This window comes from Branchiostoma lanceolatum, chromosome 5 (genome assembly GCF_035083965.1).
Source record: "Branchiostoma lanceolatum isolate klBraLanc5 chromosome 5, klBraLanc5.hap2, whole genome shotgun sequence".
Taxonomy (NCBI): Eukaryota; Metazoa; Chordata; class Leptocardii; order Amphioxiformes; family Branchiostomatidae; genus Branchiostoma; species Branchiostoma lanceolatum.
Window position 1 is genome coordinate 16,018,486 of NC_089726.1, and position 13,502 is coordinate 16,031,987.

General features: G+C 39.2%; 1 protein-coding gene across 4 annotated transcripts; it reads right to left on the bottom strand.

Annotated features, from left to right (window-relative positions):
- Positions 1 to 8: 8 nt before the first annotated feature.
- On the bottom strand, positions 9 to 12,150 carry LOC136435447 (UDP-galactose translocator-like). Of its 4 annotated transcripts, XM_066428954.1 has the most exons (6): positions 12,018 to 12,145; positions 9,042 to 9,152; positions 6,808 to 7,027; positions 5,541 to 5,655; positions 3,792 to 4,474; positions 9 to 1,195 (listed from the first exon to the last, which is right to left on the bottom strand). In XM_066428954.1, the coding sequence occupies exons 1-6, from the start codon at positions 12,043 to 12,045 to the stop codon at positions 1,162 to 1,164; spliced, it is 1,191 nt and encodes a 396-aa protein (XP_066285051.1). In that variant the 5' UTR covers positions 12,046 to 12,145; the 3' UTR covers positions 9 to 1,161. The 4 variants fall into 4 exon arrangements, with proteins under 4 accessions (XP_066285051.1, XP_066285055.1, XP_066285052.1 ...); XM_066428958.1 differs by lacking the exon at positions 9,042 to 9,152 and having other exon boundaries at positions 12,018 to 12,150; XM_066428955.1 differs by lacking the exons at positions 9,042 to 9,152; positions 12,018 to 12,145 and adding an exon at positions 7,840 to 8,089.
- Between the last annotated feature and the right edge of the window lie 1,352 nt (positions 12,151 to 13,502).

The following is a 13,502-nucleotide window of genomic DNA, read 5'->3' on the forward strand; positions in this document are numbered from 1 at the left end:
TGAAGTCATGAGTTTCTTCATACTTTATTAACCATTGGTTCTCAAAACGTTGCGAATGAATAAAAATAACTAGCATGTATAAATGTATTGGAACAAAAAGGCTTAAAAACAAAAGCAGACTGATTTTGTTTTTCAAGAAGAACTACATTAAAAATGTACAGAGAGATCCTTCTGTGTCTTCAATGATTCTATGATCAAATTTTTCACATTTCAGCATTGTCCAGATTTTTGCTACCATTGTTAAGATACAAGAGCATGTAAAATTACTTTCACATTACTGCAGCGTGTTCGCTGACTGATTTTTTAAAAAGTCAACTTTCTTTTTAAAACGATTATGAAACAAACCTGACATTTGAAAAGCAAAATATCCTGTAACACAGTGAATCTCAAACATTATAGTAGCAAATAATTCCTCTGTTTGTATCAGGCACTTCATTGCTGGATTAATCACATTGTAGCCCAAACAAAAACAACTTTTTGGGGTACTCAACCATACACAAATACAGTAATCCCTTCATATCATGTAAGCCTTAACGCAATACAACAAATACAATATTCCTAAATTTTCTCTGTATTTTACCCTCTTAATATTTGCTGTATATTAAGATCATCTCTTTGTTGAGAGTAAAGCCCTGGTTACACATGGCCGAACATGGCTTCCTGACCTTCTCCCAACCATGGTTTGAGAGCTATGTCAGCTGGTGTTTGGCTAAATGTTTTGAAAACAGTCGGCTGTGGACGGGAGATCTGGAAGGGGTTGGCTGTAGTGGTCAGGATGTGTTTGGGAGTCCAATTTGACTCTTAATCTAAAAACTGGTCAGCCTGCTCCCGACCTACCGTCGGCCTTGGTTGGCTGATGGTCAGGAGCCATGTTAGGCAATGTGTAACCGGCGCTTTAGGCATGGTTCACTGCGCTTAACCCCTGACTAGAGACAGCAAATCAATTAAACAGCAATAAAATGCAAGACGTAAGCTGTAGCTCAGAAAGTTCACACAATCTCACAAGCCAGGGAAAACCCAGGACCTGGAAGGATCAGAGAAAGGGTGGAAAAAAAGAAAGCTACACTGCATGTCCAAACTGGACCAAACAAAGTTTTGATCCTCCCTAGTCTGTTTCTAGTGCATTCTTCCACAAACATGCTTGACAGGGCTCCATGCAAATCACTCTCCCTTCTCGCCCTTTGACTTAGATGGCCTGTAACAACAAAAAATGATAATACAATAAGTCTATTAGAATTTATAACATGTTATGTTCATGGGTGTATACTGTCCACCCAAACTTAAACACAGCAACAACAAACTTTAAGGCAGTGTGGTTACAAAGCTGATTAGTGATAGAAATGGTGGAAGAATGTTAGAAATGACATACTCCAAGCAGATCCAATGGTTGCAAAGACCGTATCCAACTGGCGGAGGAAGTTTTTATTTCAACCGTTGGATCTGCTTGGAGATTAATACTAGCTACTTAACATGATAGAAACGGTCATGCATTATCATCATTGATTGTATATGAAATATAGGGGGATGAAATGTTACTTTAAATGTGCAGGACAAATGAAAAGAATATGATATGAATGTGTTAGAAGATGGTGGTGAAAACTATGGGTAAGAATGAATGGAATCATTTTTACTCACGTATATACCGGTATCACTAATAGCATACGGCAAACAGCAATGCAATCCATGCATGCATCCAGCTAAGCATGCAGTGTCAAAATTTAAAATTTTATTTAGAAGAAAGGACGTAATGTGACAACAATTACAAGTCATGGTCAATGTGAGGTCGATATTTGATTTTATTCAATTTCATATCTATCCACTTCCTGTAACCGTCACAAGTATAATTTGACATAAAATTCACTGGTTCAGTAGATGTAGGAATGGCACTGTGTAAACTGGCCAAGGATTGACAAATGTTTGAAACTTTAACATAATTCTGACAGAAAAAATGAGCAAAAAGAATTGTACGGAAAAAATTTTAGACAAGTTTTTTGTCTGTGGGTTGAAAACAAAAGGAAACAAGACATTGAAATACAGGCTAAATGTATTAGATTCTATACTTGTAAATGTATAAAATTCACACTTGGTCAATTTTAAGGAGTTTACAAAATGTGAATTTAAAACAGTTGTTACAAGTGGCCTTCCTCTGCTTTTTAGTAATCTCAGCAATTTTTTTACCCAAGCTAAAAAAAGACGAAGGATCATTCTGTCACTCTCATGATGACTAGACGACTTGATTCAAAAGTTTTTCATTTACATAACACATAATAAATGTACCATAAAACCAAATATATACACTGCTTAATACATGACACATATAACTGTATTCACACAAAATGTGACATCTGTATCAATATAGCCAGTGTAACCGCCATTTGGCGTAACACAACCAGCATATTACGACAACACATTGCTCAATATATACATATCTCCTGTAGACAGAAAGAAATTAAAATCTCTATACACCTTACTGCCCTGAGATCTTCCACACACCAACCACCTACAGTGGTCCAACAACTGCAATAATGCCTTCACCCCTGAGGCATTGCCAAAAAGTGGTCCTAACTCAAAGGAAGTAATGCAGCAAATCTATGCTTCCTTAAATGCCCCCTATGTACAGAATAAGAAAAATGCGTAATTACTAAAAGTAAAAGCAGGTCCTTATCTGAGGCAAGGAATAATATTTCAACTTCATAAATTTATCTAAACCAGCCCAAAATGTCACTATTGTTCCCTACATAGTTGCAGCTCAGCTGCATGTATCTACCTTCAAAACATACCTGTACCATGTAAAATGGCAACCAATACCTGTATACAATTCTTCCATAATAGAAATAATGTACATGCACAAGTTTTGTGCCAAGACTTTTCCACAAGTTTCTATAAAGTTTTGTTCCCCTTTTAAACCCACTACTGTGATAGATTTAATGTTCGTCCTTTCCACTGGAAAGAATACTCTCTAAGGTACATGTATTACAATGATTGTCATCAGACTCATTATGCCCTTCATCAAAAAGGAAAAATGTATAAATTTCTGTACTCCACCCTAACTTAGCCTCCGTTGCAGACTCCTTCCGGCTATTTTCTTTTTCAAGTTACCGTTTTCTTATTACGTTTTTTTTCTTCTTATTGCTGGCAGAGCTTCTAAGAATAAGAAAACAGCCAGAAAGAGTCCAACTCATGATACTTTGGGGGGAAAGCCAAAATTTTAAATTCCAAACTTTTAGATTCTGGATGCCAAGTACTATATTTTGTTAGCAAGGGACCTCCAAAGCAAAATAGAACAAAAGAAGCTGAAACAAGGCTATACAGAGAGTTGCGCTTTTGGAAATAGCAAAGAAAGAATACCGTATGTATCACACTGTAGATTTATCAGTTAACACTATTACTAATAGCTTGAAAATTCAACTCATTTCCCTAAAGTGCCTGTGTGTCTTGCTAAATTCAAAGACGGGTGCTACTTTTTTTTCTCTCCAGAATTTATCAATACCTAAAATCCAAGGAATGATGATGATGATCATGAAATCTAGATTCATTTCAGCATTATACATTTACAACTATTGAAAGCATAAAAGATGCATGTGTGTTGCTGTGCCAATAGACATGATTTTCTTGATTTCCTAGAAAGCATCTTACCTCCAACGATTCAAAGCACAATAAAATCGCACACTCAGAAATTGCAATAAAGGCCAATTCAATCAAACTGATCAATCAAGATACAGAAAATTATGTCAATGGTCTTGGCTTCATTACGTAACACACAAAACCTTCAAAAGAAAAAACACTATCACCCAGTTTCAGATATCTTGGTCGGGAGGCCCTTCTGTCCATCACTGTTTGTCGAATTTGGGCGCGCAGGTTTACCGTACAGGTAGATGGAAAAGATGACCAACGCTGCTCCGAAGGCAAACTGCAGCGTGATGTGGAAACTGAACAAGTACACCGACGCGATGCACGACAGAATGATGGAGAACGACGTGGCGAAGCCTTTGAGGATGTTGTCTGCGTACTTGACAACGACCGCGACCAACAGGCCGCCGAAGGCCTGCATGCAGATCGTCATCCACGTCACCCAGTTGTAGGCGTAGAAGAAGCCCTTTTCTGACACGGCCGCCCCGTCTTTCGTCCAGATGGATATCATTCCGAGGAGGATACTGAAAAAGGCCAGCTGGATGTTTCGAATCCAGACTGACGCCACCGAACCCTTGAGAACTTTCTCAAAGAAAACCCCGGCGAAGCCAGACGATATACACGATACGACTACGGCTATGAGCCCGAGGAGTGGGTTTTGTTCGGTTTCTACTTTCTCCCCCGTTGTCTTTCCTGAGCTGGTGGCACCCGTGGACTCCAGCTGGACAGCAGAGACACCAGCAAACAGCAGGAACAGCGAAACCCACTGAAGACGGCTGATACTCTTCCCCAACATCAGGATGGAGAACATGGCTGTTGTTATGATTTTTAACTGGTAGGTCACCTGCAAAGACAAAATCCAATTCTTAATTTGTAGGTTACCTATAAGGCTACACCAAGTAATTTTTGTGGATTACGTCCTTTGGAGACCCTAAATCTAAAGCGAGTGTGCGAAAAAAACCCAAGAAGGGCCGAAAAAAACAAGATGCCTAGATTTGAAATATAATAGTCGACGACACATGTTAGGACACAAATTGAATGAGAGAACACAGTGTAACAACTAACAATTCTTTTATTCATCATGAAAACAGCAATAATTTGAATAAATCAGTTGAAGTTGAACAGCAGTTGTTGTCCTGTTTCTTAGGATTTGCAGCACTTTGATCATAGTTACAGGAAGCAGAATTTCTTGGGTTTTTTTCTGGGAACACACCAAAATCAATGCGTGCGGACGTCATCCATAAAAATTACTTGGTGTAGCCTAAAGGGAAAACATGATTTTTAAAGGGGGGCTAAAAAGTCGATCCGGCTTTCCTGAGGATGGATTCTGAGAAATTTTCCAATGAATTAGAGGGAATTGACTAGTGAGCTTTAAATTTGGAAAATTCCTCAAAAGCCATCCTCGAGTCTCAAGAAAGCCAGAACAAAAAGCCCTATTCATACTGAATGGGAAATGCCAAAGAATGACGTCACTTTTATTCCATCATCAGGCGAGTAGCCGTCAGCATGGCGCAAGTTACAAATGATGGGAGAGCCCTGAACTATGACAGACTTATACGTAAAACAAGTGAAGACTTGACTTTGGGGTATATTTAGCCAAGTATAGAAGACTTTTCAATTCTAAGCTTAGCCTCCCTTAGATTGGTAGGTCAGCTGTTATAGTGTTAACATATTTTTTCTAACATTAGACCAAAACTCTGACATTACAAACCAACAACAGGGCTGTTATAGAAATAGATATAGTACTTTTTAAAATCTATATTCCAACATTAAAAACAGGCTTTCCTTTCCTCTTTATATGTGTGCTGAAAATGCTTCACACATATTTCTTGAACGCAACACAAATTCTGGAAAGTGACTCAGTTGTATCTCAAACACAAAGGGCTGTGCATTCTACTGAACACACCCACCTGAAAAGTTGCAGCCGACAGGTTGGAAATGGCCACATAAGCCAGGTTATTCTGCAGGGTGTAGACAAGTGCAGGAACAGCCATCTTTAGACTATCCATAGGATTCTGGAACAGTCTGTAGAAGGATACAACAACATAGATTATCTCCGATATCAATCATTTCTCAGAGGCAGTGTTAAAGGTCAAATAACCAAATGCCTGTTCACACCGCATTGCCATGCCGCTACAGAAGATTGTCCAACTAGGAGCCAATCAGCTGCAGAGCTCTTGCTTACATTTTTCGCAAATATCTAACCTTAAATGCCAATCAATTCATTTCTCTATTATGATGAATGCAAGATTATTCAGCAGATAAGCAATAGGATGGATACCAGGCTACAAATGTGGAAAATCACAATAAGATAAACAGACTTGTTTCATAGCTATATCAAAGACCCTCTAAACCTCTGATGTTTAAAATATGTAAAATCAGATGAAGGTTTGCAATGCGCTATGAATAGATTAAGCGGCTTTTGTACCAAATGGAATCTCCAATTTAAGGAAAACAAAAGTTATCATCTTCAACAAATCTGGCCGGTCCCTCCCAAAACATGCGGACAAGACACACTGGACATAGCTCCCTCCTACTGCTACCTCAACCTTACTATCACATCGTCGGGCAGCTTCTCCTTGGCCAAAAAACAACTTTGACTCAAACTCAAAGCACATAAAGCTATTTATGTCATACCTGTGCCGCGAAAACGTTCCATATACGGGTGTTCCGCATCGTGTGATAATTTTCCGTATCACATGGGTTCTACATGTATCACACAGGCTTCCAAAGAATATTTAGAATGTATTTCAAGTGCACCGGTTGCGCCACTGTGGAAAATTAGAATGCCAGATTTGGAGGTTGGAATCGATGTTGTTACGATTTCTTTGTTCGAGGACACAAAACTCTCTCAACTCCAGGCGCATTTTGCATTGAAATGTGTTTTTTTTCGGGTTGGTAAATAAAATACAACACGGTGTATTTCGCATCAGCCTCGGTCCCAGCCCTCGCACGGACCCCGGTCCCAGCCCTCCCACAGGTCTCAGCCCTTCTCCAACCTTAAGGTGATGCGACCCGTGGTCGGGCCGGTACCTCAGGCGATACTGAAGACATCATCATCAGTTCCTTTACATCCTGCCGGACGATCAGTTCAGCGTCGGTGGGCTCGTCCGTGGGCTGAAGACACCGTGTTGTATTCTATATGTCCAGCCTGAAGTCCCTTATTCGTCCACTTACCCTGCGTATAAGTGTTCAGTACAGGCCCTGAAGCCCACGTACTGACACATGATGATCAGGACACAACCCAGCAGCTTGAGCACCTCCGCCATGACCACCGCTGTCGTGGAGAAGAACATATCGCCGGGCATCGTCCGTGCGTAGCGCATGGTCAGGATGAGAGAGGCATTCTGTACAACCAGGATGACCAGACTTATGTACTTCATCTTGGCAGCAAAGCCTAGAGAAAGACGAACAGAAAATTAGATAGTGTGCAAAGAACTTAAAATGCCCACTCGCAGCCTGTAATTTGCAATAGAAATGTTCAGTATAACTTGCAATCATGTAGCACTCAAAAATAAAGTCACCGCAAAGGTTTCAAGATTTACAATACAACATATACTACAATACCCACGACAGCTTAATAAATTGGCAGCAACATTACCATTCCATCCCATGATGTTGAAGTTTTCTAACATGTTGTTTTTAGCTAACAGTAGTGAAGTCTGGTGCAAGCATGATAGTTTATCAGTACTTAAGATCAGTCACACAGAAAGAAGCAAAAAGGCCTGAGGATATACATGTAACAAAACAAAAGACATAATTTTGCCACATTGCTCAACCTTGGGGACCATATTTTGTTGTCTAGTGAAATATGAATGCCAAGTTTTAAATCTATCACACATTCACAGACCGTTTTAGTTCAATGCTTTAGCCACCATGTCACACTTCAATTGACAAATTAGGGGAAAGGTCAAGCCCATTATATACTAGATTACTGCACTTACTGCATTCTACACATGTACTTTAAAACATGTTAAATTGTTGACAGTGCAGTATACGACACTTAGCTAGATTTGCCCCTAAAACACTAATTGATTCTATACTGTACTTAAGAAACACTCAGTCACCCAAAATAAGTAACTGTTTTACAGTCACCAGCATACACAAACCTTGGTGAATACAGTATAATACTGAATACAGGTTGAGCAACATTGTAAAAAAATCAAGTCTTAAAAGTACATGTACACAAAATGTACACAAAACAAATACCTGTACAGCAAAATGACGAAAGTGCTGAGAAATTCCTTATTCTCGTCATTGACAACTGCAGTTCCTTCCTTTTTAAAAAATGGACTAAAACGTGTCAGTTTCAAGGTCATCCGGGGGGAGGGTCTGCTTTACTCTTTACTGTCGACCAGTTACGTCAAAACGAGGTCACCCATTGCGTTCAACCTACGTCAAATACTACGTAATGGATTTAAATGAAGGTGACTTGAGTTCATTTACTTGTCAAAGTTCGTTGAAAATTGCTTTAGGTCGGAACTCGGAAGCATTCATGGACTACTTTACAGCTGGGGTAACTACAGTACCACCATACCAAAAGAACGAGATAGCAAATCCAGAACTTATGCTGCAGTACTATAACAAGCTGATAGGGGGCCCAAAATCTGCTCATTTTGAGGTCTCATACCACATATGCTACCCACATACCAAAAATCAACCTATGCATTCTGGAGTTATCATGTTCACATACACATAGACACACACGCACATGAAAACATAACCCTCTTGGTAAAACACTGTCACCAAGCACTGACAGACTGCAATCCAGGGCTGACTCTTCCTTCTTTCCCCTGGGATGGAAATTTGCTAGTTGGGAATAGGAAAAAAAATGTCCCGTCCGTCCAGAAATCTTAAGTAGTAAGAGACCCTGTTGCTTTACTACATGTATATGGATCAAATTCCGTGGATCAAGAGGACGGAGGTTCTAACCCTGATTGTGAAGAGTTGCTTTCTTCCCTTTGGATGGGGACATAAAGCCAACAGCACCATCTATGGGGTAGCTTTGGGCTTTAGCCTAAGATGTCAAACCCCTGATGTAAAAGAATGAGTATGAATATGCTACCAGTATCCTTGGTGATAAACTCGAGCCATAGCAAAGCTGCAATGCACGTGCACTATCAGCTATCAAAAAAAGCGTTACATTACTTGTAATATTTGTCAAGCATTATGCTTCAAGTTTGATTTTCTAGATGCTTATCTTTTTATTGTAGAGTAAGACAATGTAGGTTTTACAAAAGCAGAATCTAGTCAGGCAAAAATCATGCTGTCAAGCAGATGCTCCCATTGCATATAAGACAGACAGTTTTAGAAGTCAAGACCACCTTGTTATGGACAGACTGCAGCAGTAAACATGACAATCTTAAACCACCACCACCACTGAGAGGTTTGAATGAGTTACGGTAACAGACCTGTATCCATTCCCCCCAGTTTTTCCCATAGATTCGATGCCGCCCGACATGATAGGCACTTCACTGATTGCACCAAATCTAACAATCCGCCTTCAGTAGTGCTGGAATCCTCTGTGTGAATTTAAAGGTGTCATTTTTAATTTTTAAACGTGCTATAAAGTAGATGTAGGTAGTACTAGTAGTTGTCCACTTGTTTTGTTCACTGATGAGCAAACTGATGTAGAAAGTGTTGTTGTTATTGTTTTATGTTGTCCTAGGAAACAACCAAAGTACATCTCAATTCTGTTAGGTACAAACAAATACTTTGGACATTGTAAGTTGTTACTTCTATTCGCACTGGTGCTACACCTTATGATTGTGTAAGTATGTAAATGAAGAAGAAAGTGCCACATTTGTATGAAAAAGTAAGGATAAGCCGCTAGATATGTGAGCACCAAGACATACAGTTGTGTGGTTACAGCTGGGGTAAACGATGCTATAGACAAGACTTCACAACATTTTGAAAAGATGAGCAAGGCAACAGTTTCTGGCCTGAGCACTCAGGCAATAAGCTAAGTCACATGATGTAGCATCAAATTTTCAAATGACAGCTGCTCTTCAGCCCCACCAATAGCAAGCTGACACAAGACATGGCTGCAAGGACAGCAGTTAAACTTTAAGCCACCAGTAGGTTTTACTTGGTACTGCAGACAATTCCAACAATGGAAGACAGACGATTCTAGGCTGACAGAGTGGTTCAAGTGTCAGAGGTCTGGCTCTCGACATAAGTCCAGTAAGTCACATGCAACGTACCCAGTCACCACTGTGTGCCTGCAAAGCTTCCAACACAAAAGCAGTTGTACCAGCTGCTAACATACAAATACAGGCAATACAAGACTTTGTGTACACACACTGTGTAGAAAAGACAGTACAATATGTGCCTTAGGCTTATAACAGGATGGTTCAAAATGCTTTTTTGTGCACCCATCAATAACAGGTGGTTTGAATGGAAGATATCTAACTATTCTAAGTGGTATAAGTTTGTTTGTAAGTATACTCTAAGTTTATAAGTATAAGTTTACTATAAGTAAGAAAATGTATGAGGCCAAGTACTAGTAGTCTCCTCAGTTATTATGTTAATTACTGGTACATGTAATTATAGTATAAGACAAGTAATACTGCTATTATAGTGCTATAGCCACTAGGTTAGGTTAGGCGCTGGCTAGCTTTGGACGTCTTTTATGCGTTTTTATGAGGCTTTCTATTTTGTCAGGTTTTCTTTATTTAAAAATAAAAAGCCAGATAAAAACACCTCAAAAGACATCAAAACAAGCCAGAGCTTGTAGAGTAATAGCCACTGCATATGTCAGTTTCCATGTAACAGAGGCATCTTTTAAACTTGTTTTTGTACTTCAACTTACTTAGTAAAAAATTAACCATACTAAACGCATTAAAGGTGAACCCAGGCAGACAGCTTCCATAAAAGCACTGAACATACCACTAACCTGGAATAACAACTAGTTTTGTTTTTTATTAGACCAATATCAAGCATAGAGAATTAATACTGACACGCACGACTAAAAAGGTTTCTTGGTGAGAAGACTCAAGATAAATAAGTGTTTGATATTTGAATGTTGCACTTATTTCAAATGCCTTTTTTGTCAGAGGGGAGACTCAAAACACTTTTTATCAAACAAAATAGAAAAATTTATTTGTACTTTGTTCAGGTTTTTTTCGACTCATGTTTTTGGCTTTCAGATTTTTTGGACTCGGTTCTTGGATGTTATAAAGGTCCCAATCAGGTCCAGCGAACCAGTATCCACCCCTAATCATCAGTAATCAGTACAATGATAAGTCTTGATGTTGTTGTTGTCCTTGCTTAACGTCTATTATATTGCTAGACGTGATCTCTTGGTGCTGGGTTACGCTTGGTTCAGTTACGAGTCAATTGTCTCTCTAGGTATGAACAAGACATTGCACTGGCCATGGGTTATGCCTTAAATTGTCTTGCAAAAAATTGACTAACTACTTTTGTCAAAAGAACTTCTTTGTTTTTCCCTCTTTAGGTTTAAACTTATTCCCTATATCATTGATAGTAGTGTTTAGCACTAGTCAGTAGTGTGTTCTTTTAATTTGTATGTGTCCTTTGTATGTGAACATATGTAGCAAACTTTTCACCTGCTTCGAAATCCAAATATCAACAAGACAAAATAAATACTTTAAACCTCTACTGGCTCTGAGCTGTTGTTATCTTTTGTTGAAGATACTGAACAAACAGTTAAACACTTTACCGTAACAGGACATATCTCTGGCATATTTATACAACACACACACACATAACAGTTATGTCCTGTTACGGTAAAGTGTTAAACTATTTGTTTAGTATCTTCAACATTTGATGAAAAGATAACAACAACTCACTAGACTAGAGCCAATAGAGGTTTGAAGTACAGTATCTATTTTGTCCAACATGCCCCCAAGGAAATTTTGAGGCTTGTTGCCCTTCAGCCAAAGGAAGAGCCTGTGCAGGCCTGGAAGCAGTCTGGCTCCAATGATAAACTTTTATGATCCCAACTACAAAATTCGCTTTTGTTGTCTGAGGTCATAATTTCCATTCAAACCGGATTCAAGAATCAAGACAAAGTTTCCAGTCAAATGTCTTTGATCGATATCGGCTATGGAAACACAACACTTCTATTCAACTGGCACCTACTTGGCAAATAAAGTTTAACGTTAACGTTGCACATGTAGTGCGTCATACCACGATATCCTAGCAACTTACTAACTTAGTAATTTATAAGAGGGGCGTATTCAAGAACTTTCAGGGTTCAGTCGGTTGACTACAATATTTAAGACATACTATATAACGTTAGCGCAACGTTAAAACAAGCTGTGGCGGTCAGAAAGAAACCAGATCAATCTAACGGACATAATATCACACCTTATGTTGTGATTTATCGACAGAAATTAAGCAAAATCGAAGAAAAGAGAGCTCACCTGTTTGCTTCATACCGTCGGATGCCATGTTGGCAGTTTGTGACGCTCTGACCTTTTATCCAACCTTTGACCTACGACCTCGCAGACACGTCACTAGCGCGAAAATTAATCGGTCGAACCGGATTTTACAATACAAACAAAAGTCACAAAAGACCAATGGGTTTGGGGCTTATACAGGGCAAACTGTCTGAAGTTGTCTGCACAGTAGATTTTGTTATCGCTGGCCTGACAGACAGTATCGTAAAACAAGAAAAACAAGATAAAGAGTAAACCCCGCCCTTAAAAGTTGTGGCACACTTTCAATGGAAAAAGAATGGTAACAAGGGTTGTTAAATGAATCGAGTTCAGGTGCCTTACTAGTATATATGTACCAAACGTAAACTATATATACAATATCAGCAGGTGGTGACGTCACGTACGTCATACATTGGCGTGGTTAAAAAGGGCCGCTAGGGGGCGCATGATATTGGCTCCAGCAAATCAATCAGGCATATAGGGAGAAAATGTTTTGTTTCTGGTTACGGTCCTGAATAAATAGGGTCGATAGATGGAGATTCTCCTTTATATATTTTTTTTATTTCATTTTTGGGGACCAAATCAATCCAATATATGCAATGTAAAAATTGAATAACATCAGGTCACGGGTATCATTTTTAGCATCATAATTACCTTCGCCGGGAAGGTATGCCTTCGCGGGAAGGTTATGTTATCGGTTACGCCAGCTGTAAAGTGGGTCCGTATGTATGTCAAGATCATAAGTCAAGAAAACTTTGACGGATCTTGCTGATTTTTGGTAGGTAAGTGGCGGTTGTAGAAACAAAGGTCATGTACGAAAATGGTTCACCTGGCGTTTTCCTAAAGTGCTCCAGTGGACTTTTTATGTTAGTATGTTTGTATGTAGACAACATAACTCGATGTATTGTTGATGGACCTGCATGATTTTTGGTGAGTACGTAGAGATTGTGATAACAGAGGTCAAGTTCAAAAATGAGTCACCTGGCATGTTCCTGCGGTACTGAAGCGGGCTGTTTATGTATGCGTATTTGCTTGTTGACAGGATAGCTCGAGAAGCTGTTGATGGCTGTGCACGATATTAAATGAATAGGTAAGTTTATTAAAGGAGAAGGTCAAGTTCAATGATGGGCCTCCTAGCGGGCACCTAAGGTACTGCAGCAGAGCTCCAAAGTTTGAGGTCAAATTTTCTGCAAGTGCTACGGTTATGATTTTTGTGTGGTAGATAGTCCATGCCACATGAAGTAAGTTGTGTACGTTTGGGCCCTCTAGCGGCTTGTTTGGAGCTGCAGCGGGTGTTTTCAATTTATTTGTTTTGACCTTTGGACATGAATAACTTGACTTATGGTCAACGGATCGTCTTGATTTATGGTATGTAGATAGCTTGATTAATGCTTTACATAATCGAATACTCATTATGCAAATCAGGAGCTAATTTGCATAATTAGTAAGGAAAGATAATAAATCTGCTGC